Below are 23,948 nucleotides of genomic sequence, written 5' to 3'. Positions count from 1 at the left end.
CTACATAAACCTGAAGGCTAAGTCCTTCTATTTCTGTTATTTCTAGAAGATGCATTATTATTATTTCTGAAAATCCATTGTTTACAATTCCTTTTCATATGACCCAGTTTGCCACAATTAAAACATTTGGTATTCTGGTGTCTCCTTTTACCATTGGAAATTGCTTCTTCTACCCATGCTTCAGTGCCATAGACAAATGTGTCAACATTTAGTGTATGCAAGACCCATTCTTCCAAGGACGCTGATCTGAACTTTAAAGGCGCCAAGATCTTTTTGCATTCCACATTTGCATTTTCATAAGCCAAATACTCAATTATTATACGTCTTGCTTCTGGGTCAGATATCCATATTTGTACAGCCTTAGTTAACTTTTGTAAAAAGTCACTAAAGGGTTCTCTCTGACCCTGTTTAACTGTGACAAATGATTCCATTCTCTGTCCTGGGTCTTGTACTCTGTCCCAAGCCCTTAAGGCTGCTGTAGTACACATGGAGAGTATGTTTTCATCCAAATTAGCTTGTTCCTGAGGGTCGGAAAAGAGCCCTTCACCTAGAATTTTATCTAGGGAAATGTCAATTCCCTTCGCCTTTTCCTGCTGCTCTAAAAGTCTAGCCTCTTGCCTGAATAAGCATTTCCATTTTAATTGCGGTCCACTCTCAAGGACCGCGGAGCTCAGCTGGAGCCAGTCCGAGGGGGTTGCTCTGCTTGTTGTGGCCCAAGATTTTAGCATCTCTTTAACAAAAGAGGCGTGCATCCCAAAAGTCATGACGGCCTGTTCAATTTCTTTGAGATCATTCATACGGACAGGCTCCCATGTATCTTCCTTGATGACCCTAGGGTTTCTGGAACCAATCACCTTTTCTGTTGTTATTACTGGAAAGGCATGTAGAGCTGCAGGTAGAGCTTTGTGGAAATTGTCCCTAAGGGATTTATCCACAGATGTAGTTAAAATTTGCCTTTCTACCCTTTGCTCTTCTTCATCAGAATTTAGAAATTCCTCAATATTTTCAATTCTATTCACCATTGTTTTTTGTAATGTCTGAATCTCCTGTCCAGAATTATGTTCCAAAGCCTTCATTGAGGATTCTAAAGTATGAAATTTGTCCATTAGAGATAACTTGTCATCTTTGGACATAATATTTATGGCATAAACCGTGCCTTCTTGTATTGACAATCTTTCCGCCAATCTGTCATAAGCTTTAGACAAAATTCGATTGTCACATTCAGTAGTTTTGATTCTCTCAGTTAATGTTTCAGTTCCTACAGAAAGGGACTGCTGGAACTTACGATCTAATTCAGCTGTTCCTTCTTCCATAGTAATGAATTTCTCCTTAACATCAGCCTGTACCTTTTCTAGATTTTGCTCAGTTAACCGAGTCATGTTAAACAAAGATCTGTTTTCTTCCTGGAGAACTTCAAACTGATTCTTGAGAAGATTGTTGTCATTCTCAATAGTTGTTAAACGTTCAACCTCTGCCTTAAGAGATTTGATCATTTTCCTATTATCAAACCAAATAGTGCTAAGGAAAATTAAGAATCCCAGAAATATCCATAGATGTGGGGTGATAGACAACTCTTGTAAGATCTCCCAAATGGTACACTCAAAAAAGCTGTTGAAATCTGAAACTGTTACGTTCTCAGACATTTTATGTATAAAAGAAAAAATTCTTTTACCTGTAACGACCGGTTCCTGCCAGTGGTGGCGAAAGAGTCCACTTGAGTCCACGTTGCCTAAATCTGAAATAAATGACTCAAAAACAAAATTGAAACAGACCCCAGACTGATAAGGAGCAATTGGGCCAGAATGGCAACAGAGAGAAAAGCCTCCAAAGTGAACAAATCAGAGGGATGCCAGCGTGCGGGGGGGGGGGGGGGGGGGGGGGGGGGGGGGGGGGGGCTCGCAGGGCCCTGTCACGTGACCCGAGCACCGACGGAGGTGGGAGGGGAACAGAGACTGATCACGCTGTTACAGAGGCGCTGCTGATTTCAAAACGCCGGGAGTGCTAGCTCTCCCGTCCGGCTTGATTCTCTAGCAAGCAGCAGGGAAAATTGAGTCACTCAGAATCTCAGCTGCTTCCGCGCGCCCAGGGAGACCACCGCCAGGTGCAGTGGCCCCAAGAGGCTCCGATTTGGGCCGGGTCTCGGCAAAGCCCCACGGGGAGGGCGCCAAATGTATCGGTATCGGCGTAAATAAATGCAATGCAGATATTAAAGAATATTTACACTTTAATGATAAACTTACAGAACCGAAGTTCCCGCGTGGCACATGAGGTAGGAAGGAAAAGGGGCCGGAGCCGCCTCCTGTGCGCCCATTTATCTGTAGGCATTCGCCCGAGGCAAACCCCGCCCCCTAACCCTACAGCACAGGCTGACCCTGAAATTCCTCTGTAGCCTGAGGGTGGCCCTGAACTTGCTGCAATCTTGCTGTTTTCACAAGCTACCACACCCAGGCTATTATTTTGAAAGGTGTCTTGAGTTGGCAGTGCTGGCATATGTAACATGGCACTAAGCAGGTGAAGGCAGGGAGACAGCTAGAAGTTCAATGTCATCCTCAACTACATAGCAAGTTGAAGTTCCATCTGAGCTACCTGAGATCCTGTGTCAAGAACAATAAATGCAGTAGTTTCATAGAGTCAGAGGTCAAGGTCACCCCGTGGGCACGGAGGTTGTGTTCCAGTTCAGCCACTCTAGGGAGAGATAGTATCTGGGACAGGAAATTAGACTTTAAAAGTGGACTCTAACCTAAGAAGAATTGTCGGACCAGAATGTCCTAAACGTACGTGGACAGGGGGATTTTTCTGGGGACAGGAATCCATCTTTATGCACACAGAGCAGTCTGAGAACTTAGGGCATTTAGGCTTTTAGTTCCCAAAGGCTTTGAGGATAGTCATGCCATAACTTTCAAAATATTGTCAGAAGTTATAGTCCATTTTTCTTTTATTTTCTTCCAGTACGGGGGATAGAACCCAGGGTTTACATATGCATGGCAGGAACACTACTAATGAGTCACATCTCCAGCCCCAGAAATCAAAGCCTGGTCTTGGCTGCACTATAGGGAGACTTTGATGAGCAGGACTGTGTTAGTGATGTTCTGGTTAAGGAAAGGCAATACTGCCTTTAATCCCAGCACCTGGCAGGCAGAGGCAGGTGGATCTCTGTGAGTTCAAGGCTAGCCTGACCTATATAGTGAGTTCCAGGACAGCCAGAGCTGTGTAGAGGGACTCTGTCTCAAAACACAAAAGGACAAACAACAATGAAAGGAAGAAAGAAGGAAAGGAAAAGAAAGGAAAGGAAAAGGGGAGGAAAAAAAAAAGAAAAGGCAATTCTCTTTCCTGCCCAAACCCACGACAATGATGTACTGGTTGGAGAGAGAGACCAGCAGGGTGGCATCCAAAGTAAAGGCATCTCGATATTTCAGGCATATCTGGGAGGTGGTACCTCTCCTGGCGTCAACTTAACAGAATCTAGAACCACCTGACAGAAGGCCTCAGTGAGGAACTGACCAGGTCTGCTTGGCTGTGGGCACATCTGTGGGGATGGTTTGATGACATTCACAGAGGTGAGAAGGCCTGCACATCTGTGAGAGGACAAGGTACATTCCCAGGGCTTGGGTCTCGGACTGTAGAGAGGCGAGCTGAGTCCCAGCACGGATGCACTCATTCTCTCTCTGCTCCACTGTGAGTGGCTGCTTCCAAGTTCCTGATGCTTCGACTTCTTCACCAGGATGGACTGCAACCTGGAATTAAAACGAAACCCTTTCCCACCTACTTTGCTTTTGTAGGAAACAGGAACTGAAGCTAGGATACCTGGGGACTCCTTCACAATAGAGAAGGGAGCCAGCATACTGATAACTTGGAAGGTGGGGTCCACAACCATTGTAATCTGCGATTTGTTTTAAACATAGCTTCCTTGCACGTAAAGACATGAAAGCAGGACATTGTGCTTCTCAAAGGCACAAGAAGTCTTGTGTGATTTTTGTTTTGTTGTTTTTGAGACAGGGTCTTAGCAAAGGTTGGCCTAGAATCCACTTTGTGGCAGAAGGGTGACCTTGAAATTTCTAATCCTTTTGCCTCTACCTCCCGAATGCTGTCATCATAGCTGTACACTAACACACCCTATTCTCTGGTTCTGGAATAGGACCCAGAGTTTTGTACAAGCCAAGCAGGCCCTCTACCAACTGAACTATAGCCTCAGCCCCACAGGCAGCCTTTTAGTGAACTACTCTTCTCCATACTGGACTCAATAAATGAGAAAAAAAAAAGCAAACAAGCTAAGTGTTTTTTGTTTGACTTTATTGGAAGCCCATCTTTCTAGTTTCCCATAAACCTCTGCCCATGATCTTGTTTTAGAGGTATATACTAGATTTTTGCACTTTTTCCCATTTCCCACTCTCTGTTCTGTATCAGAAAGGAAAGGGCAGTTTACAGATGCATCTTACGCACAAACATGGGTGAACAGTGAACTGGGACGCTTCCAGGCAGCCATGACTTTCTTAGTCTAAGCAGAGACGCCTCCTAAAGTGCCGGCACAGCAGCCACCATCTCCCCCTTCTCTGCACCTCTGGTCCTACTTTGAAGACAGCATTCCGCTCTTTGCAGCTTTTCTGGATTCATGGTGCTTTCCTTTTCATTCTAACAGCTGCTTATTTGCATAACCTGCTAAAGACTCATCCCCATCATCACACTAATGGACTTCCTCTAGCTTTGTGCACATTTTTCCTTCCTCGTTTAGATTTTATAACAAATAGCAACTTCTGCCCTTCAACAAAAGTGCTTCCTGCTTGAAACTTTCCACTGGCTCTCAGTTACACAAGGCTGGACTTAATAGACTCTCCTTTCCACAGAGTGGTGATTACATTGGTGTACAAGACCTTCCTGGAGGCCCTGCTTTCTTCATGGATGTTCCTTGAAGTTGGAGCTATAATAGAATACCTATCAATTCCATTTATCAGTTCATCATTATTAGGATACGTCTGTATTCCAGGCCCCAAGCTACTTCCCAGGTTATAAAGCAGACAGCTTTTGACTCTTTAGTCTCGTAACTATGTCAGAATTGCCTTGAAAAGAGGAATGTCTTCCCATGGCCATCAAATGCAGTAAGGGAGCAGTCCAGGTTACTAAGGTGATGGTGGGGTTGGGGTACTGGAATCTAGACACTAGTGAAGCACGCTGTCAAGGTCAAGAGCCAGCTAGGTGCCACATGCCTCTAATCCAAACACTGGAGAACTTGAAGGGATCATTTTGTGGATATCTGAGCTACGGAGTGAAACCTGTCTCAAAAATGCAACGGTTGGGGGTGTGGTTTAGAGCTACCCCAAGCTCTTAACTAGCAAATGCAAGGTCCTGAATCTTACCCCCAAGTCCAGGCAAATAGACAAAATTAAATTAAAATTAAAATAGGCCAGATTTTTCTCTAGTCTGCTATGAGGGGGGTGTCTTAATATTGTTGTGTTTCACAGATACAATAAGAGCATACAGGTAATAGGAAATTATTAATAATTCATTATTTTAAGCGACTATATTTCTCACAGCACTAACGTTTTGCATTGACATTGTTTCAGCGTTGGATCTTGTCGCGTGCTGGGCCAGAGCTCCACTACTGAATCACACCCTTTATATCACACATTTCCTTTATAACATTTTCTTCCATTGAATTCTTTGAGGGTAGAGCCAGTGAGGTGGTTCAGCGGGTAAAGTTGGATTGCCAGGCAAGCCTGGCGGTGCGACTTTAATCACTGGAAACCACAGAAAGGTGGAAGGAGAAAACTGATCCCACAAACTTGTTTTCTGACCTCCACACTTTTGTGTGGCACCTGAGTGTTCATATTCCACGCATGCGCACACACTTATTATCACTAATAAAATCTTTGGAGGTGATTATATCTCTTAGTGAAGTTCTGGAAAGGAACTTTAAGTCTGTGGATGTGGAGAGCACAAAGGAGGCATTTTCCCCTTTGTGTGCTGTACAGTTCCTGACCTATTGTGTTTGGTTGAGGAAGTCTGAAGATGTAACAATTCTTTCTAAAAGTGCAAGGAAAGGTTCATCACTTCCTGTTCCTTACCCAGCTATGGAGCACACCTCAGGATCCTTTTGTCTTCTGAAAATAAAAAGGGATTAGAGCGCAGGGCTTTCTAGGCGCTAAACCGGGGCGCTTACAAGCTTCTGTGGTCTCAGCAGTATAAACAGCTATTGTAAAACAGACGTTCACCAAAATAAGGGTGCGCGAGAACAGGGGCCCCTGGAGCAGACTTGGGGCAGCGCACAGGTGGGGGCAGCAGCCAGGTCTGGAGACGTGGGTGCCAGTTTTCTGCAGGTGCCGCCTCCTCGCCTTGGTTTCTCAGAGGGCAGGAACCGCGCGTTGCAGAGCGCAGGACTTGACTTCTGGAACAGCTCAAATGCTATTCTAGGTAGCAGACACCGATCTTGTCAAGTGTCCACACATGGCCCGGCCGAGGACAAACAGCATTCATACCAACCACCGCCCGCGAAGGGTGCGAGCAAAGGCTTGGGACGCTAGAGGGCTGGCCCGACTAGGCTTGGTACTGCTGTTTTGCGATGATTGCTTCCTCAGCCCGCTCATCATCCCTACTCCCTATTCTGATTGGCTCTTCCTCTTGCCAATCGGTTCCGCCGCGCTGACCTCCATTGGCCCCCTATCTAGGCCCCGCCCCATGATCTGGGCACGGGCAGTGGGGCGCCCGGGAGAGAACCCAGCTTGCTTGGGTCTTGGGGGAAGGCGGTGGTGGCTCTGGAGAAGGAAGAGGAGTGGGGCCGGAGGAGGCAGCGGCGGCGAACCGGCCAGGGTGATGGTACAGGTGCCAGGGCCCGGCGCGGAGCTGCCGCGCTGAAGGACGACGGGTCCCGAGTCCGCAGCGCCGCCGCGTCGCTCCCGGGGACGGGCGAGCGGGCGGGAAGATGCTGAGCAGGTTGATGAGCGGCAGCAGCAGGAGTCTGGAGCGCGAGTACAGCTGCACCGTGCGGCTGCTGGACGACAGCGAGTACACCTGCACCATCCAGGTCAGCGCCGCGCTGCCCGCCCGCCCGCTCGCGGGATCCCGCTCCCCACACTCTGCCAAGTTGGCGGGGGGCCGCCGCCCGGGGTCGCCCCAGCTCTAGCCCCGGCGCGGCGCTTTGTCCGCCCGGCAGCCGCACCGCCCGGCGCGCGGCATCCCTGCCCGAGCTCAGCCGGGGGCTGGTTCCGCGCGCCGTGCGCCCCTGCGGGGTGAGTCGCGTCCCGCACCCGCAACTCCTCTGCTCTGCGCCCTCCAGGGCGGAGGACCCCGGGTCTTTGCTCCTCCAGCCGGTGGATAGGTAGCACCTTGGGCGGGCGTCCGGAGCTAGGCGGGCAGGGCGGGAGACGTCTACCCGGGTCGCCCCGTCGGGACGCGGGCTGATGTCCCTCTAGCCCCACCAGGCCCTCCAGCCAGCCTTTATTTCCCTGGTTGGAAGGATAAAGGTTTATGTCATAATTTCTCTCGAGCGTTTGTGAGTCAGACGGAACGCGCAGCCCATGCGGAGTGGCCTATTGAAGGCGCCCAGCCCTCTGTGCTTTGAGGGTTTAGCTCCCTTCCTCGCCTTTTGATCCCCAAATCTCAACGTGCTGGTTATTTCTGGGGGTGGGGGGCGTGAGGCAAAGATTTAGCAACAAGTCCCAGCAATTTGGAGGTTGGCAGTGGCTGGAAAGAATCAAAGACTTACGGAAAAGCCAACAATGCAACAAAGCCGCACAGCGTTTCGTTCAGAACCTGGCGTTTTGAAAGGGTTTTTTTTTTTTTTTTTTTACAACCCCTGGCTTGAGTCCCTTCACTACTGGTGTGTGGCGCGTCAGGAGTCATGTAGTGTTTTCCCCAGGAATGCAGTCTTTCCTTTATAAAGTCAGAGATTGAAAGCGCCTACAATGCTCTCGTGTTTAATTCTTCTACCAGAGAACCAAGCCTGCGCTCACTGGCAGAAATTGCTCTTTGTGGAGAAGCAAATTAAGTTGGACCCTGGAGGGTCTCACCTGATCCCTTTCCTTTCCCGCAAGAACCCGGAGGAGGCTTCTAGACTCAGAAGTGATTAAAAAAAAAAAATCAAAAACCCGCCTGCCTAGACCCTGCCCCCAGGATGTTACCCACCCATCCATCCATCCATCCATCCATCCATCCATCCATCCATCTTGCTGACAATGCTCAATAGCATAAAACAGAGACCAGAGACGTGTGAGAAAGACGCTCCTGTGTTTGAGAGCTGCTTCTTGATGCTGACTGTGCCCAGTTCAGCCCCCCCCCCCCCCAAGCCCTGAGCTTAAGTGCTGACTGCTGCCAAAGGTCCAGGAGAGTAGAAATAGAGCACAGACTACCTTTTGAAGGCTACTTAATACAGATTAATCGCCCATAAAGATGCTAGCCATTAAGTGAAAGGATTTTTGTAATTGGCTATGATGGAGAGGGTATGTATATTTTCCAGCTCCATGGCGTGCTACTTTTTGTTTCTATGGTGTCATTGTTTCTATGTACAGTTTTCTCCCTGTTTTGTTTTAATGGAAGGGGAGAAAACATGGAATCGACACCTTCGCAGTTTGAGTACATTGTCAAGAGCTTTAAAAGTCTTTAGCCTTTCGTTTAAAAATTTAACAAATGTGTACAATAGCCTGCCGAGGGCAGTGTGAGGTTTAGACTTCATAGATCCTAAGAATACTTTTGTGGAATATAGTGACATAAAATTCCTCCAGTAGGTCATTAACTTTTGCCAAGGTGTAGAGTGCAAAGGAGACATGACTTGTCTGAAAATGCGTATAACCTCCTGATTTTGGCTATCAGGAAAAGGTACATGTGGTTCTCCCTTGTCCTCAGAGCTGGTGAGGGGGATTCATATTGTAGTTGTGGATGGTTCTTAATTGTCAAAGAGAACAAATATCTTAACGTTCAATTGGACTTACTGGAGTAATGTTTACTATATTCCACTTTTTGTGTTTCTTTTTTGTTACTCTTATTTTGTAATTTAATGTTATAAAACTTAGTCATGGCCCCATCCATGGTCTAGCTGTGTTAATCCTTGCACATGGGGATGCTGGTGTGGGCTGTAAAACACAGGACTTGTAGTGTATTTGTCTTTTTTACACCACTAGTTACGTAGTGTTTTGCTTTGTTTTTAATCCATATGGGAAAAGGTTTGAAAAAAAAATTATCTACAGGATTCTAATATTTTTTATATACTGCTTTTAAACAAAGCATTTGGAGATTGAACTTTTCTTAGCAACTTTCTTGTTTTATATTTTTTTTTGGTGTGTGTATGTGTGTGTGTATGTGTGTGTCCACATGTGTTTACTTGTTAAACAACTCGGTATAGTTTTAACATGGAAAGCTAAGTGTTATTTTCAGTACTTTAAGAATGGCAGTACTGTATATTTTAAATCTTTTGGTGATGATTTGGACTCCCCCTTTTTTCTTGAAGTGTTATACTGTCATTTAGATATGGTGTCTATTTTAAAAATATTTTTATGGCTTTTAAAACAGCCAGAGACCATGGAAGGCAATTCAGAATTAGAAATATACCAGTGGTTTGGTGTCATGAAAGCCGTGTTTGGTCAATTCCAGTTGTGCAGCTGTTCTGCCAACGTATTGGCTTAGCGGCACTTCATAATGCAGTTCTATGAGCTGGCCTTCGGGATATAATTATTAAGGTAACCAGAACGGCTTCTATCTTTGCAAAGACGGTTCTCCCAGTCGCAGGCCTACTCTTTCATCCTTTCTGATATGGAAATGTATCTGTAGACCAGGAGAAACGACAGTATACATAGGAGGATTTTGTGTAATTGCTCCCCTGTGAAGAATGTTGTTAGTAGCCAGTTTTGAAGGTCATTGCCTGTACGTTCGGATCTGATCCACATTTTTGACTCTTTTGTTTTTATCTATGCAAATCTGTATTCATTTGCCACATTTTCTACCTGACTTGTTATTTGGAAGTATATAGGAAAAAAAAAATGAAAAGACTAACTAGTATCTTTGAAGTCAACCTGAATGGAATAATTCAAGTGTCTAGATATGTTTTGTCCTAAACAATGCACTTTTAATAGTTTATGTGTTATTTAGGATACAGTGCAGACATTTTAGTAGCAGTATCTATTGGACAAATTAAAATATTTTGGGGGGGGCGATAACTCAAAGATAAAACCACCTTAGAAATGAGTTAGATTTTATTTGGGACACACTGAAATTACAGATTAAGCAGCCAGGTTAAGCAGATTTTTCAGTGTTATAAATAAGCTGTGTGTGCAGAGGCAGTTCTACAGAGGGACCAATATTTGGAGACCTAGAAGAGGGAGGGAGGGAGGGAGCAAGCGTGGAGTCCTGGGCTTGCCAGGGATCTCTGCATTCATTGTAGCTCATTTCCCTCACAATGACATTATGGATTGATTATATATCCATTGCACTAAATGAGGAAAATGGGATGGTGGATTGGTGGGTGGGCCCTGTGCCGAATGGCTGATTACATGCTAAGCATTCTGTTAGACACTTTGTTTGTGCCTTACAGGAAAGAGGTAGGCAGTATTGTTTCTGTTATAGGTGCAAAGACAGTCTCAAAGGGCAAAGAAATTTACTTATTGTTTGTAGGTGACCTTACTGTATTTAAGCCAATGGTTTTCTTATTTACTCTCTATTCCGACTCCCTAAATAGCTTCCTGTTTTTCTACCTTAATTTTCTTATCTTTACAGTGCAAATATTATGCTTATTTCATAGCAAAAAGAAAATTAATTAAAAATATTGCAAATAAATGAGGAACACATTAAACACAAAATAGAATTGGGAAATTCTTACTTTAAAAAAAGGAAAATAAGTCATATTGAATCATAAGACGCCTTAAAATGATTTCTAATTAATCTCAATGAAGTTGTGAAATTCCGTCCTGGGGTAGTATAATTTCTTATTAGAGCTTTTCTTTCAAATTTAAGAACTTGGGCTGATGAGATGCTCAGCAGGTAAAGGTGCTTGCTGTCAAGGCTGATGACCTGAGTTTGATCCTAGAAGCCCCCATGGTAGAGGAAGAGAAACAATTTCTACAAGTTGTTCTTTGACACCCCACCCCTGTAAATAAAGTCCATTTCTCTTCCTCTGTCCTATCCTCAGGAGGATGCTTATTCTTGGACTATGGTTGCCTTTTCTAAGAATTTCTGCTTCCCATTTTGTAAGTAGAGTCCTTGCTTTCATTAATGCAGAATGAATATTAGTAGAAAATTAGATAATTTTATTCACAGAGAAAAACACAAAGCTGTTGTATTTTCATGAATATTGATTTTTGTTAAAAAAATTACTTAGCAGGTAATTATGCTGTCTCAGGATCTCTGTTACAATAGCAAGTCAGTTAGTCTCTAGCTCTTGAAATTAAGATAACTATAAAATTAGCCTCCCAGAATCCTAAAAGCACTTGTATTGCTTAACTTCAGTATTAAATATTGTATAAAACTAATTAGATATTGTATAAAACGTATCTTTTTGGCACAGAAGATAAATTCTGGATCCTTGACTGTCTCCTCATTCTTCCTGTTTGGGGGTGTCAGCGGCTCTCGGGGGATCCAGAAACGTTCACTGCAGCAGATTTCACTTATGGGTATTTGTATGAATTGGAATTCTGTTAAACGCTTGGCATGAATGTGCTAGATGAGGCAATCCAGCAAACCGTGAAATAAAAGAACATGAAATTTTGAGTTAGCGTCATAGCCCAGAGACTCATTTATCATAGCTGTGCTATCATCAGCATCACACTTTAAAAACAGACTTCTGTTTTTTTGAGAGAGAGTCAGTCTCCCTATTATGTAGCCATGGCTGTCCTGGGACTCACTATGTCGACCAGGCTGGCATTGACTTCCCAGAGATCCTCCTGCCTCTGCCTTTAGGCAAGCCACCACACCAGGCAAACAGACATTTCTGTTACAGATTTGCAGTGGTTTATGCATAGGTCTGACATACATAATACAGTATCAGAAGCAAGGCATTGATTTTTGGAAATACTTTACTGGTAACATAATTGCTGTCCTAAAATGATCAAAAAGATTTTTTTTTTAATAGAGAATTCTACTTTGGAACCTATAAAGGATGGAATAAGAGCAAACTATAAGCCATGGACCTAACTATTACAGCACCTAGCTTGGAGGCCTGCACAGTTATAAACAAACAAACAAACAAACAAACACCATTTGTTTTGATTTGTGCTGTATGATTGCAGTGGTGATGCCATCAAATTTCATGTACCTGCAAACAATAAATATCTCCTAACTCTATAACACATTTGAACCCATCTCTCCCAAACCGGTTTCCTGAGAAGGTCAAGTGTGTAAGTGTGGTATTTATGAGTTCTTTGGCATCTTTGGTAACTTTGCACTTGACCTTTATTGAACCCATGGAGCCCTATCAGTAAGCACCTTTTGGGTTTTCTCTTGTCCTTCGGGTCCCCCACCCCATCCCTGCAGGTAGAAAGAACCGTAGCAAGTGAACATTGTGCCGGTGAAGTGCTTCATGGAACTGTAGTGGCCTGCCAGCATCAGTGTTTGAGTGCAGCATCCCTCATACACAGCTGTTTAAAGCTCTTTGATTCCTCTCGCCAGAGTCATCACTACACAGAATAGGATGTAGACCTCCAAGTGAACCGTGCTGCCCAGCTGCCTCTAGTGAGGGCTATGTCAAGGTGAATTCGTCTTTGCCGGGCAGCCTAGTCTATAACATAGTGTCTGAACCAGCAGACCCTGCTTCACGGAGCAGCTCGCTGTGGGTCGCTCTTCCCTGAGGTGTGCCTGGCCAGGGCTCATACAGCACAGGTGAATTTGGGGAGGATTGATTTTCTCATCTGTGGTGCTCAGAGAGTGGTGGTCATGATCATTTGGTGGCCTGGTAGTCATTGTCCCTCTTGTTTTCTGGCTTTGATCCTTCAAGCTCCGGTCATCTTGGTGTGTTTTTTGCTTGCTTATTTTGATTTTTTTTATGCAGCTGAGAAATCTGAAGAGTACTAAGCCATTTTCATTCTCATGTTGTTGGGTGAGTGTTCCCCCTAAGGTCAAAATACCCAATCATATATCCATTCTAGCATTGAAACAGGTCTTCTATTCCTTTAAGACTCTGGGCATTGGGGACCAATACAACTACCTTAAATATAGGGAAGGTCAAAGATGGGCTATGGAGAACAGAATCTGAGAGCACTTCTCCAGCCCCACACCTCACCCCCAAGCATGTGTGTGTGTGTGTGTGTGTGTGTGTGTGTTTGTTTGTATGCACGCGTACATGCACTAAGATTGAACTTAGATTCCTTAATTGTTCTCCAATTTTTTGACAGCGGAGCTCACCAGATTAGCTAGACCGATTGGACAGTGATCTCTGGGAATCATCTCTCTGCCTCCCCAGGCACACGCTGCCATGCCCAGCTCTTTATGTGGGTGCTAGCAATCCAAACTCAGGTCCTTGCGCATGCAAGCTCTTTGCTGACTCAGCCATCTTACCAAATCTCCTGAACTCCAGTTTTTCTGAGACTGATCCCTCGATGTCAATCATGGAATTCTTCCAAGGCTGCTACGTGATTGATCCTCCCTGATGTCAGCCTTCTGACCGGTGTAGACCAGTGCGTTTGCCTTCCACCAGCTGAAATGATTTTTCTTTATTTCAACAGATAGTGACTATGATCTTTCCAACTTTCTTAATGTTCTAGGTTGGAAAGACAGGACCTTGGTGAAGACTCTTAGGTTGAAAGTCTCTACGCTTTTGCTTGTGGATACAAGACAAAGCACAAACATGTGAACCGAATTCTCTAAGGAGACCCTTCCGTGCCATGCTCGTACAGGCAAAAGAATTGGGCCTAAGCTTGGCATCCGTTGAGTTTGTGCACAATAGTTCATTCACTTGCCTACAGAAAGCAGCCCTTTGACAGTGATTGTTGCTGTCACCCCCACCCTGACGACTTGCATGACTGTGACCTCATCTGCTGAGTTGTATGGAGAAGTGCTCTGGACCACTCTAGAAGTGCTTCTAGACTCACTCTGAGTATTCGTGATCATTTCGAAGCCCCAGAAAACTGGTGCCTACTAAGGGCACCCATTCAAGAGCAGGACAGATTTAGCTGTCTCATGCATCATTCAGAGCATCTTCCTATTTTATAACCCAGGGCTCCCACTCCTTTTGTAGAAACTGTGAGTCCTGTCAAAAATGTGGAAGACGGAGTGAAGTAAGGAAGGGGTGGAACCAGTGGTTTTCAAAATGTGGCTGTGGAAACACGGAATTACCGTGTGCCCAGCTGGGCACTCACTGGAAATGTAAATTCTTGGCTCCCTCTTAGCCCCAGTGATTCAGAAACTGGAGACCAAGCTCTAAAACCTTACATATGTATCTGTGCATGCATGCTCATATGTGTTGGGGTGCACATGCATGTGTGTGCTCCTGCATGTGGAGGCCAGGGGAACAACCTCTGGTGTTCTTCAGGCGCCATGCACCATTCCTGAGGCACAGTCTCTCCCTGGCCTGGATCCGCTGTCTCTTCTTTCTGAGATGACACGTGTGTGCCACCATGCTAGGCATTTCTTTGGTCAGAGGGGTTCTACTGATTAAGCTCTGGTCTTTGTGCTCGCAAGGCAGGTGCTTGGCCAACTGAGCCATCTTTCCTCCTCTGAAGCCCTTTAGACCAAGATTTCCAGGTGGCTTTTATGCGGCCTAGGTTTGAGAGTCCCTGCCTGATTATAGAGGCCTCGCGGCCTCTCTTGTTCATTGGATGTAGGAAGTAAGAGAGAAGAAACAAAGACTGAATCTCAGGTATCTAGTTTTTATTCTTGGAATGGTCTTTCTCTCTTACTTTGTTTACACATATGCAGACCCATCCGCAGGTTGGCAGGATTCTAAGGATTTTGTTCATCCTACCATTTTGATGTTGCGTTTATCAGTTTCATGGTCTTCATCTTGCTTAATAATGATTCGATCATTACATATTTATTTCATATAGATGTTTTACTTATGTGCATGTGCACTATGTGTGTGCAGTGCCCGTGGAGGCCAGAAGAGGGCGTCAGATTCCCTGGAAGTGGAGTTCTAGACAATTATGAGTCATCATGTAGATGCTGGGACTGGAACCCAGGTTCTTTGGAAGAGCAGCCAATGCTGTTAACCACTGAGCCATCTCTCCAGGCCTTTATCATTGTGTATTTCTGCATTGTTTTCCAAGCACACATTCTCCACTACTTAGAGCGTAGGGAGAAAGAAATAGTGAGCACCTTTAAGTGTCGTTTAAGAATTTACAGTTTCTAAGCACCATGGATTGGGGTCTAAGGCCACCGGTACACTTTGACAGTATAAATGGGGGAGGGGACTTAGGAGAGGGCGAGGGACTCCCAAGTTAGTAAATAGTTCCCAGTGGAGGTGAAATTTGATCTAGGTTATGAAAGATTGCCAAAGCAGAAAATGGGTCTCGGAAATGGATAGAGGGCATTCCAGGCCGAGTTAAGAAACCGCTTCAGATAGAAAAGCTGAGGATGTTAAGTCTTTAGCTTTTCTTTTACTGTGTTTATCTCACTTACTCCGGTATAGTTGAGTCAAACAACAGAAATATACTTGCTGAGAGAGAATTACTGTCAGCACAATTTCAATCATGTTTGATAGGCTGAGAGGAATCAGTCCAAACTAAAAATAAATGCATGAGGCTGGTGGTGAATGATGTCTAATTCGGAGACTGTGTAACACGAATTAAGATTCCTCACAAAATGACGGCGGCGCGTTTCAATCTTAATGCTGCAGCTGTAGCAACTACCTATGGGTTTTATTCCCAAGAAGTCTCTTCTCCTGGGCGTCAGTGTACTGATCAAATTCCATCCTCTAGCTGATGTTTAGGAAACTGCTGATGGACTCAGCCGCCCCTCGGTTGTTCAGTGGCAGCGAGGAATGTGACGGACAAAGCCCTAAAAAGACACATTTGAGCATCTCTGCCCCTAAACCCCTGCCAACCAAAAATAGCTTCTGTAGATCACCAGAGCATGCTTCCCTAGGTTCCTCAGGGCACCCCTCCCTGCCAACTCTGAAGTTGCCAGCCCTACCCAGGGTGCACTTTTAGTCTTGAACACAGTGCCAGGCCACAGCTTTGGAGATGGGAACCTCCAAGAAAGGAGTGTCTGGCATTGGGGCAATCAGTGTTCGGCAGATTGCCAATGCTAATAGGTTATTTTTCTCTGGAAAAAGAAGGGATGGCCTAAAGTCCAATGGATGGGGGGGGGTAGCTGACGGTAGGAGCACTCCTTTGTTGGAAAGATTAAGGGAGTTTGCCGAGAGGTGCTATTATGGGAGCCAAAAAATTTAGCAAAGGCCCTTAAGCCCAAGACTTGAAAAAAGTGCTAGTGGTATATCAAAACAGCATGCCCCAGGACACATGAAAGTGTCTGGCTACTTCTATTGAACTTGTAGTAGGAGTAAGTCAAAACACTCAAAAACTCACACAGTTTGGTGCTTCATCATCATAAAATTGTCTGTTGTCACCAGGCTAGTGTAGAGCCCCGCCCCCTGGCACCTGATCTAACTTACAGGCTTCTAATCTGGGCTCCTTCCTCACTGTGAGGATACCTAAGGGGGAGCTGCCTTCAGCATTCCCTGAGTTTCCAGTGCTCTAGGCAGGTGCCATTAACACTCATATTTTCTTACACGTGAGCCAGACAGATAAGAACATTGATCACCATACTAGAGAGCACAGTTAATCAGTTCACCAAAGAACTTGTGCGTTTCCAGAGATAATTTAGCAGGTGGAAGCATCCACCCAGCCTGCTTTATTTTAGATTTTTGTCTCAAGAGATATTCAAACCCCTAAAGTTAATATGAATTGGGGTTCTGTAGGTCAGAAGGACTCAGTAGGCTGGCAAAGATGCCTAGAGTGTTTTATGGAACAGTGAGCCTGCCGGTTCATGGTACACAGTCTGTGCGGAAGGACAGCCCACTAGTTCTCTGGGATGCTGCTCAGAAGTTATTCTTCGAAAGGAGATTGGTTGCCGAGAGATAAGTCCAAGTTGTGTTCGGCTTCAGAGTCTATGTATTGGAAAAAGATAGTTTACTTGGTGTCACTGCAGAACTATGGCAGTGCCAGATTTTATAACAGGGAGATGCCCTGGAAAACCAACCTTCTCTTTGTGTATCTCTTAGTGTGAACAAGTGTTTTGTCTGGATCTATATATCTGTACTACATGTGTGCCTGGCGCCTCTGGCGGCCAGAAGAGAGCACTGGATCCCGTGGAACTGGAGTCATTGATGGTTGTGAACCACCATGTAGGTGCTGGCAACCGAACCCACATCCTCTGCAAGACAGCAAGTGCTCTTAACTGCTGAACCATCACTCCGGCTCCTGCTGACTTCTTAATACATATGGGGTGATTTAGACAAGCTTGTGTAAATGAATAGCCATATTACAGAAATCACGTCTGCGAACTGTTTTCTAATAATTTCTATGGTAAAGAAGACATTACTCATATTCTAATTTTAATATTGGCAATACTTGACAGTCTGATTATTTTTAAGAGACAGATACAATGATATACTGTCTTACTGCAAATTAGACATCCCAACATGTCATTATAAAATATTATGGACTATTTTTTATCAATAATATATCTTACATTAGATACGTTTCCTTTCTGGTTGAAAGAGCATGACCAGAGAAGTAGGAAAACAAAACTACTTTCCCTTTTTCAGATTCTCATCCCCAAACCCCTTGTGCTGAGGTCCAGGCAAGGGTTTTGTGCAAGCTAGGTCAGCAATTCCCCTCTGCGCTGTATTGTGGGTACCTCAGTTACTTTGTTCCATTTTTCTTGTGATGGTTTTTCTGCTCACTCCTTCTCATTCTCTTTGCTTTTGGACTTTCAGACACTCATTTAATATAACCTCTCTCATTTATTTGGTGCTGGAGATCAAACCTAAGGTCTTGTTTCTGCTAGCCTCATACACAGCAGACGATGCAACCTCGTCGCCATCTCTAATTTCAGACATGGCTTAGGTCGGCTTTTGCCTGTGTCAAGGTTCTCTGTGTGTGGTTGTGCTTCTTTTGCTGGAGTTGAAAAACAGTAAGTCTGGCAAGATGGCCCAGTGGGTAAAGGTGTTTGCCTCCAAACCAGGTGGTCTCAGTTTTATCTCTGGAAGTAACATGATAGGAAAGAACCAACTTCCCAAAGATGTCCTTTAACATCTGCACACTTGCTGTGGTGTGACCCCCACCCCGCAACTTCCTAATGTTGGTTAATATACAAAAAGACAGATCATGGTATATGGTGATAGATACCATATTCATTATTAAACAAAGTCTTGCATATTTTAGTTAACTGGAACTTGAGACAGTAAGAATAGAAATCTGTCCCAAACCAAGGTTCAATCTAAAAACTTTTGAAAACTTTTGGCTTTGACTGGATTCGGTGTTAAGTGGAGAATTTCCTACTGACTTTTTATTTCTCAACATGACCCTGTGTTTGCTGTTGAATTCGAACTCAGGTCTGCGTGTGTTCACAGTTGTTCTCATGGCTTTCTGCTGAAATCAGCAGGGAGTTCAATAGTCCATGGCAAAAACTTGAGATCTGTCTTAAATGTGTGTCTCTGGAGTGTTTTGAGAACCTGGGCAGGCAACCCGACCTCCAAGACTCAATGTGATTCTTCACCTACAAAAAAAGAAGGCTCAAACTGAAGGTCCACTGGCCTCTTTTGGTGCCAGAACATTCTGTAGTTCACAGGAGATTGTTCACAGTCCAGTAAGTGCTTCTCTCTTCTCACCAAAGGCTATTCTGTATAGCTGCCTTTATTCTTCAAGGCGGGCGGGGGGGGGGGGGGGTTGTGTCGGAGGAAGAGTGTGGTGCCTCCCCTGTCTGTAATCTGATTGTAGTTTTGCACAACACAAAGTAACATTTTATCTACTGTACAACAGAGCTTACATTTTGGGGGATTGTTTCTTGTTAGTCAAGAATCCTAAGAGCTCTTTTTCAGTGAAGGCAGAATCTGCATTGGTTGGATTGGATTAATGACTACTCGTCTCTGCTACTGTACGCGATGGTATTTAGGATCAAAGGTGTTGGACAAACACATTAGAAAGTTATTTGGAATTCATCTGGCTTTGAGGGATGTCTTGCAGGGTGTGTAATGCTTTCAGAAGTGGTCCCTTTCCATAGCAGTGGTTTAGTAATTATGTACACATGAAACTAAAGGTCTTTCTCCCTTAACAGTATATTAGTGAACACCAAAAAGTCCGTAGCCTTTCCTTTCTACTTTATAATAAAAACTCTTATTCTAACAGATTAATCAGGTATGATGTAAATGTGTTTGTGCTTTTTTTCCCCCCTAATTGTATGAAGGCCGCTTGTTTGTTTTCCCAGCTGCCCAGACTCTCGAAATAATCACCCAGAAACTGTATTAATTAAATCACTGCTTGGCCCATTAGCTCTACCTTCTTATTGGTAACTCTTACATCTTAATTTAACCCATTTCTAGTAATCTGTGTATTGCCACATGGCTATGGCTTACTGGGTAAAACTCCAGTGGGGCTACATGGCTTCTCTCTGCCTCCTTTCTTCCAGCATTCAGTTTAGTCTTTCCCACCTAGCTCTACTCTATCCTACCACAGGCCTAAGACAGTTTCTTTTTAACCAATGGCAATCACAGCATACAGAGGGGAATCCCACATCACCTCCCCATTTCTATCTAAATAAAAAGGAAGGTTTTAAATTTAACATAGTAAAATTACATATAACAAAACAGTTATCAAGCAAGAATTATAGTTACAATATTTATATCTACTTTATCTCTTACCATAACTAAGGAAAACTATAACTATCAATTCTTCAACTCCATCAAAGACTCCAGAAGGATATAATATTACCTAAGAAAATAGGAAGTGCATTGTAAGCTATTTCTAGAACTCTAGAATTGGCAGAGACATCTCACTGCCTGGACAGTCACTCAAAGTTCTTTTGTATATTTGGAGCATCCATCTTCAGCCTACAGGCCCATAGTATCCCAGACTTTTCCACGAAGCAAGGAATTTCAAAGACAGTTCTGCCTATATTGGCAGTTTGTCCATCACTTTCTTCTGTGTCCTGCAGAATGTCTGGCAGACTCATGTAGCAGGAACCCCTAAGGACTGCCACCATTAGGCAAGTTCAGTAGTCCTTTCTTTGTGGGTCCTACATGTTCAGTCCACACAGCATAACATCAAGCAGTCCAGGAAAGAGCAGTTTCTTGCCCAAATGGCTAGCAAACTCCATAAGGAGCCTCTTCGATGCCCATCTTCCTCTTGAAGTAATTGGTGCTGCCAGGAGCAGATGTGTCTCATGTCATGAAAAGTCCTAACTTCTTAGAACATTTTAAATGCCATATTCTAAAGATCTCTGAAAGATTTGAAGAATACCTATCTTTATATATTCAGAAAATAAATGTATCTTTATATATTCAGAAAACCTAACATGACTATAAGCTTGACTATTATAGATGGTTATCTATTAACCCATATTTCTTAATTATACATTACATTTTTAATGAACTGCACAATGATAATACCTTAATCAAGAGCAGAAATATATATACACAGTATAACAAAATTGACCTTAAATTTGTAACCCATTTCCATTATTTTATATTTTACCATGAGGCTTGTGGCCTGCCGGCAAGGTTCTGACATGTCTGTCTTCAGCGGTGGCTCCATGGCTTCTCCTTTCTCCCAGCTTTTGGTTTAGTTTCCCCCATCTAGCTCTATTCTACCCTATCACTAAGACAGTTTCTTTATTAACTAATGGTATTCACAGCATACAGAGGGGAATCCCACCTCACCCAAATAGGCTAAACTCTCTGTTTCTTTCCCCTTTATAAAAAAGGTCTAGGCAGGCTGGTGACATGACTCAGTGGATCAAACTCCTGCCTCAAAGGTCCGAGGACCTGAGTTTGAACCCTATAAAGGTGGGACCAGTGTACCGATGGACACAGAGAAAGTTACCATCTGGTTTCATACACATACCATGGCATATCCATTACCACACACACAGGGAGAGAGAGGAAGAGAGAAAGGGAGGGGGAGGAAGGGAAGGATGGAGGAATAGACAGAATAAATAAAAAACATTGCTAAGATCACACAGAGGGTGTGATCTGTTTAGGTTAACTAGGTGGCTGGGTTTGGGAGCTGCTTAGGACTTGTCTCTAGTTTCCCACTTAGATTAATGGACTTAGATAGATGACTTAAATTTTATGTTGACTTTTACTAGTTTATCTTTTACAAGGAGAATGTTTTCTTTCTTAGCTAGTTTATTTTTATCGTTTGTGTGCATTGGTGTTTTGCCTGCTTGTATGTCTGTGTCAGGGTGTCGGATCCCCTGGAACAGGAGTTTCAGACAGTTTTGAGCCACCATGTGGGTGCTGGGAATTGAACCCAGGTCCCCTGGAAGAGCAGGCAGTGCTCTTAACCACTGAGCCATCTCTCCAGATCCAGGAGACTGTTCTTTTGCTTTCAAGCTTCCAAATACTGTTTTGTTGTTTTCAGCTCGATAGTGTCAATACAACGTCACGTTTTAGCTCAAAATGAACAAGCTACTTGGGAGGCTGAGGCAGGAGGCTTCTTCAGCTCAGGTTATCCTGGGCAACACAGTATAACCTCATCTGGGGAAAAAAAAGATCCGGTTTGTTTTTTTTTTTGGGCAGGTGGGGGAAGATATATATTTATTTAGAATAAGGTTTGTGCCCTTTTCGGGTATATACTGACAGAATTCTGACAGATGAACACATGTAGCAATTGTGTGGTTTCCTGGGCTCCTGTGAGGTCTGTCTTTTCCTCCTTCTCCAGCTTATGGCAACTGTGGTTCCGACATATCTCCTGAGAGTTTTGCCTTTTCTGTAGTGTCATAATTGTGGTTATGCAGTATGAATTTGGTTTCTTGCATGTAGCATAATGCTTCTTTTTGAAACAGTTTGTATCCCATAGTTATGTTTAAGGAAGTGGTTTAGCAGTCCTTGGTGTACTACAGAGCTGTGCAAGCATCAAGATGGGACAGCTTTAGACAATCAGTACCACTCCCCAGACCCCTAGTGGTTACTCCTGAGCCCCACTCTTCTTCCCTGAACCCTGTCCTAGGCACATACCAGTCTACTTCCTATCCCTAGGGATTTTCTTTTTCTGGATATATGTTTTATAATGGATGATAGTACATGTAGGCTTTGATAATTTCTTTCATGTGGTGTACACGGGTGCATATGTCTCTCTGTGTGTTTGAATGTGTGTGTGTTTTTCCTTGTTATCAGGTATTGAGTCCAGTTCCTGTGCAAGCAGACTATTTTTGAGGTTTACTCATGTAGTCATTTTGTTTGGAGGTAGAGTCTTGTCATGTAGCCCAGGCTGGCCTCAGACTTAGAATACTCCTACTTAAGCTCACGTGTGCTAGAATGATGGGCGTATCTCACCACACCTGGCTCAATACTTTATTCTTTTTTGTTGTCTAATAATTTTTCACTGTATGAATATATGCCATCTTGTTTAATCACCAGTTGTTAGATTTTTAAAATGTTTCTACATTTTTGACTATTATGGATAATGCTATTATGTATCGGTTTTTATGTAGAAATATGTTTTTACTTCCCCTGGAGTCCATACCTAGTCTTGGTATTGCTGGGCCATTTGCCATTTTATTTTTCTTAAAAAAAATTGTTTTTCATTGATCGTTTGATTTCTCTCTCTCTCTGTCTCTCTCTCTCTCTGTCTCTGTCTCTCTCTGTCTCTGTCTCTCTCTCTTTCTCTCTCTCTCTCTCTCTGTCTCTCTCTCTCTGTCTGTCTCTGTCTCTCTCTCTCTCTCTCGTCTGTCTGTCTCTGTCTCTCTCTCTCTGTGTCTCTGTCTCTCTCTCTGTCTCTCTCTCTCTCTCTGTCTCTCTCTCTGTCTCTCTCTCTCTCTGTCTCTCTCTCTCTGTGTCTCTGTCTCTCTCTCTGTCTCTCTCTGTCTCTCTGTCTCTCTCTGTCTCTCTCTCTCTCTCTGTCTCTGTCTCTCTCTCTCTCTCTCTCTCTCTCTCTCATGTGTGTGCCTGTGCCCATGTTCGCACACCAATGGAGAGAAGAAGACAACTCGAAGGAGTCTGCTCTCTCCTTCCATCTATGGGTTCTGGGAATTAAACTCGGGCTCTCCGGTTTGCTTGCAACAGCCTTTGCCCTCTGAGCTACCTCACCAGCCCCCCTCTTTCTTTTTTTTGAAATAATATCTCCATTTACACCGAGCTGACCTCATAGCCAGTGTTCAGTGCAGGGTAGTCTTGAACCCTCGGGATTCTACTTTAGTTTCCTGAGTGTGGGGATTACAGGCACGTGCTATCATGTAGCCTTGCCCATGTATAGTATTTTGAGGGACAGTGACGTGGTTTTCGCAATCTGTGCCTGAGGGCTGCAGTTCCTTCTGGAGAGACCTCACTCTTACTGGCACTTTGGACTAAGGTATTCTAAAGTATGGCACACTGTCTCGTTGGCACACTGCCTTTTTTGATTTGCATTTCCTTGATGACTAAATGTTCAGAATATTTTAATCCCTTTATGTTTATTTTGGGAAGAACTGTGTATGAAATCTTTTGCTACTTTATGTGTCTATGTTGTATATGCATTTTTTGGGGTGCTGGGTATTGAGCCTGGCACCATGCTTCTGCACGCGAAGCGAGTGCTCTGCCTCTGAGGTATAGTCTCAGCTCTCTTTACTGTTTATTTAGAGACAAGATCACACTAAGTTGCCCAGGCTAGCCTTGAATTTGCTTTCTATCTCGGGTAGGCCTTGAATTTGTGTTGTGTGATATTTTCATCATATTCTGACTATAAAGCTTGCGTGGAGTGAGAGGGTGGAGGTAATCACTAGCTAACCAGACATAGCCATAGAGGTCTTGGATTGAGGGCAGGAGATAGTAAACAGTAAGTTGGGGCTGAGAGACCTCAAACCTTTTGGGTTGAGGAACAGAAGAGAGAGGAGGTAACCAGTGG

General features: G+C 44.1%; 1 protein-coding gene across 5 annotated transcripts in view; it reads left to right on the top strand.

Annotated features, from left to right (window-relative positions):
* Positions 1 to 6,689: 6,689 nt before the first annotated feature.
* The window catches only part of Frmd5 (FERM domain containing 5), a 277,100-nt gene continuing 259,841 nt past the window's right edge, over positions 6,690 to 23,948 (top strand). For all 5 annotated transcript variants that reach the window (XM_041678921.1, XM_041678920.1, XM_041678917.1 and 2 more), the window contains exon 1: positions 6,690 to 7,015. In XM_041678921.1, coding sequence (XP_041534855.1) covers positions 6,914 to 7,015 — 102 coding nt within the window. In that variant the 5' untranslated portion in view covers positions 6,690 to 6,913. The remainder of the gene's footprint in view (positions 7,016 to 23,948) is intronic.

The sequence above is a fragment of the Microtus oregoni genome, unplaced genomic scaffold (genome assembly GCF_018167655.1).
Source record: "Microtus oregoni isolate MIOR12 unplaced genomic scaffold, Mior012 000031F_ref0000149, whole genome shotgun sequence".
In the NCBI taxonomy this organism is placed as follows: domain Eukaryota; kingdom Metazoa; phylum Chordata; class Mammalia; order Rodentia; family Cricetidae; genus Microtus; species Microtus oregoni.
Note: the sequence above shows the minus strand (reverse complement) of the source record. Positions and strands in the feature narration are given on the sequence as shown.